This window comes from Gadus morhua, chromosome 4 (genome assembly GCF_902167405.1).
Source record: "Gadus morhua chromosome 4, gadMor3.0, whole genome shotgun sequence".
In the NCBI taxonomy this organism is placed as follows: Eukaryota; Metazoa; Chordata; class Actinopteri; order Gadiformes; family Gadidae; genus Gadus; species Gadus morhua.
Window position 1 is genome coordinate 38351296 of NC_044051.1, and position 4223 is coordinate 38355518.

At 47.7% G+C, this 4223-nt stretch overlaps 1 protein-coding gene across 1 annotated transcript in view; it reads left to right on the top strand.

Moving 5' to 3' along the window:
• The window catches only part of LOC115542622 (interleukin-1 receptor accessory protein-like 1-B), a 204087-nt gene extending 199870 nt beyond the window's left edge, over positions 1-4217 (top strand). Inside the window, exon 12 of the mRNA XM_030354949.1 lies at positions 138-4217. Within this exon, the coding sequence (XP_030210809.1) occupies positions 138-961 (824 nt within the window). The 3' untranslated portion in view covers positions 962-4217. The remainder of the gene's footprint in view (positions 1-137) is intronic.
• Positions 4218-4223: the final 6 nt, after the last annotated feature.

Genomic DNA, 4223 nt, shown 5'->3' on the forward strand with positions numbered 1-4223 from the left:
TCTCTCTCTTCCTTTCTGTACTGATTCTAAACCTCTCTCTCTCTCTCTCTCTCTCGCTCTCTCTCCGTTAACCTCCCCTCCCCCTCTCCCTCTGTTAACCCCTCTCTCTCTCTCCGTCCCTCGCCCCGCCCCCCCAGCCTACATCGAGGACGTGGCGCGCTGCGTGGACCAGAGCAAGCGGCTGATCATCGTCATGACGCCCAACTACGTGGTGCGCCGCGGCTGGAGCATCTTTGAGCTGGAGACGCGCCTGCGCAACATGCTAGCCAGCGGCGAGATCAAGGTGATCCTGATCGAGTGCGCCGAGCTGCGCGGCATCATGAACTACCAGGAGGTGGAGGCCCTGAAGCACAGCATCAAGACCCTCACCGTCATCAAGTGGCGCGGCGCCGACGCCAGCAACCCCCTCGCCTCCAAGTTCTGGAAGCAGCTGCGCTTCGAGATGCCGTACCGCCGCGCGGAGCCCGACCTGGGCGTGGCGCCGCACGAGCGGGCGCTAGACGTCAGCGAGCAGGGCCCCTTCGGCGAGCTGCAGACCGTGTCGGCCATCTCCATGGCGGCGGCCACCACGACCGCCATGGCGACGGCGGGGCACCCCACCCTGCGCGCGTCGTTCCACAGCTCGCAGTGCCACGCGCAGGTGCGGCAGCAGAAACACTACTACCACCACGGCGGGTACGACTACGACCTGCCGCAGCACGGGGGCACGCTGCCGTCCCTGTCGTCGCTGCAGCATCAGCATCAGCAGGGCGGCGGCGGTGGCGGCGGCGGCGGCGGGCAGCAGCACACGTACTGCAACATCCCCATGACGCTGCTCAACGGCGGGCAGCAGCGGGGCGGGCACTCCGCCAGGTCGCCGCGGCAACGGAGCCTGGAGGAGGCGATGGCGACGCAGCATCCGGCCAACGCCATGCTGCCGCTGTTGCCCCGGGAGACGAGCATCTCCAGTGTTATCTGGTGATGGCCAGGCCGGTTAGAAATGTTGGTGGATTGGACGAACGCGAGTGCCGGTTGAGAAGGACCGTGGGCAGTTTGACCGGAAGACGGGATCAGTTCTTTTGAACTGTTGGGGTTTTTGGAGGGAGTCGCGCGTTTCGGCGTTTGGCACTAGCTAGCTCGCCGCAGGACTGTCCACGTGCTGCTGCAGCTGGGTTTGCACCAATTGGAACACAGAGGGGGAGTCGGATCGGCTTGACAATGGAGGCGAGGGATTATGGGATGTGAGGGTCTTTTTTGCTGGCTTTTTTCTTTTCGGCTGTTTGCGTTCCTTTCGTCTGAAAAGAGCTTTCGAGGGAATTAAACACTTGACAATCGAGAGGAACTCTTCGTTTTTTTTACATGCCTGACAGAAAAAATAAAACGTACCTAACACAAATGGACACCAACTCTTGATTACCCAGAGACTCAAGGAATACAGGGTTCTGTACATAAGGTTTTCTAATTCTTTGTAGCATCTGTTTTTTTTTTTCTCTCGCTATCTTGTATTTTATCATGGTTTTTGGGAACCTTTTTTTTCTTTCTTTTATATATCATTTTGTTCTGGATTTGTGCAAAAGTGAAGCAATGGGCTGTGGTGTGTGTTAAAATATTGTTTCTTTAATCCTAACTTGCTGTTGGCTCACAAAGTCAATAAAGAGCGGGTTTCAAGTCGGACGGGGGTTGGGTCAAAAGAGAAACTACGATAGTTTGATTTAAATTTGTTGTTTGTATTTAAACTTCGTCTTCTCTCGGTCAGACGGGCCGTCGGGACTGAGTAATATAATCTGGTACTCGCTCCACCAGGTAACTAGATTATGCAAAAATACACTGAAGGAAAGGAAGACGCCCAAAAGATAGTTTTATATTCCGTCTTAAATGATCACGTCAGCTGAACGCAAATTACGAAGTTGTGGAGACAACACTTTATCCGAGATGAGAGATTTGAGGAGAAAACACTGGTGCTCACATTGTTCACACCACAATCCATTCCTGACGTTGTTTAATGCTCTCTCTATCACCCTCTCTCTCTCTCTCTCTCTCTCTCTCTCTCTCTCTCTATCTCTTACACACACTGTCTCTCTGCCTCTGGATGATATTTACTTTTTTAAGACAAAAATACAGCCTTGCTATTTACTTTAAAAGAAGAATATATATGTATATCACCTAAAACTAAAATAAGTGGGTTATTTTATGAAAAAAAGGGGGTCTATTTTTGTAACCGAGGAATATTTGCTTAGAAAAGAGATATAACCTATATAAAAGCGGTTTGGGAGAGGAAAGAACGAAACACGGAACCATCGCCAAAAAAAATGTCAATCTCGATATACTGCGTGACTCAAAATAAAGTAATAATCAATAGACGGTCATTCGCGATACGTCTTATCCGTACAGATCAGTAAAAACGCCGTAATAAACCGCAACTTCAACATGCGTCACTCAACCAAGTATGCAACTCAGTACTTTTTTTTTTCCGATCAACCCTACCGATGTCTGTTTACGATCGCGTTTTGTTTGTTTTCGGTGCAGGGCGGTCTCTGGACGGTAGATACGCGAGTCAAGACACTCGTGTCATGCGTCGCTTTGTTTTCGGTACGCAATAATGCGTAGCAGCAAAGACATCGCGGAGAATGCTCTCGCTGCGCACGCTCGATCCAAAGCCTGTGAGCGAGATGGGGCGAGTGTGCCCGAACTTCAACACGAAGGACCAAATAAAGCTAGCAGACAGGGCTAACAGCACTACCCGCGTTTTTTTGTCTGCAACACATCTGCGACAACTTATAATGAGAAACAATAGTCTCGTTGAATAGGGCTTTCAGGTCTACATTTTGTTTTCCGCTACGGGCTCATTCACACTTAATCTGGCGCTTGCGGAGATTAGCGCAGACTGCTGCGGCGATGTGGGAGGAGTCACTTCCTGCCCTGTTTGTGACGTCATGTTGTGAACTTTAACCCCTCCTCCCTCATGGCGGGGCTGAACCGCCCTGGAAAGGGCAAACACAGCGGCGGTCGGTTTCTCTTACGTCTTCACAGCCGCTCGTTAAACAGCAGGATGCTACGATGCTAAGGCTACACGGTAAACACAACGTTCTTCCTCCCCTGGGAGTCTTCCGGTTTGAGTGCTGGCTTATGTGATTTGCTGCCGCAGCGTGACGTCGGGTTGCGTCTCTCAAAAAGTTTAATCGGATTCAATTTTTCTCCTCGCTCAAACGCAAGACCCCCATTTCCGAACAGGCGTTTTCGCCGCAACACCTGATTCCGTGTGATAGGGCCTAGGGCTACGAGTTGCTGCTAGATTGTCTCGCTTTGCCGACTAACACCACTGCACACATAGAGTTGCTTTATTCCGATCGTTTTGACAGTTGGTTTTTGGACGATTTTAGAATTATTAAAAAATGTGTGTCAATTGTTTCTCAAATAAACATCGGAGAAAATCGTGCGTAAAAAAATATTAATATTCCCGAGAAGATAGTCACTGGTATTTTTCTCTTTTTTTGACCAAAAACATCAGGAATAAACAAATTATTTTAACTGTAGTCGAGAAAGAAATAACCATAATACGAGAAGACGTGTGCGATCCCGTGAAAACGAACAGAATGTATAAAAAGAAATGGGCCAATGAGAAAAGACATTTTGTAAGCGTACAAAAGGAGATCACTAGCGAGGTACACCAAAGCAAAGAGGATGGGCTGGATTGCTTTAGAGAACTCTTCAGCCTCGATTAGAAGGCCTATTCATCTGGGTTTAGCCTAGCCACTATGATGTCATTTAATATATTAATGTTTCCGGGGTTTTCTCCCTTACATATCGATTAAAATCGGTGCCATTTCTTGATTTTTACAAGATTCATTTAAAAATAACCAATCTTTGAATCGTGCACTATTCAACATCTATTAAGGGTATTTCTTTTTTTTTTTGGTGTGAGATATGCAACCATCCCTGAGAACAGAAACATAAATTAAATGTTATGTTTTCACAAGATTGTTTTTTTTTCCTTTCTCTGTCCTACTCATCAGAGCTTAACAAGAATAATTTGCCTGAAAGAAGAACAGATTCATATTTTTCTACACTTAAGCCCAGTCACAGAGTATGAGGTCTGGGGAAAAAAATATGTCTTTGCCCTGAAAGGGGTTTTAAAAGCATAGCAGATATTTTGATATTGGTTCACTCTCTAAACAAAAGCATCGAAACAATCGTAGATCGAAACAATCTAGTTCCACAAATCAGTTTTTTTCTCTTATTTTTGT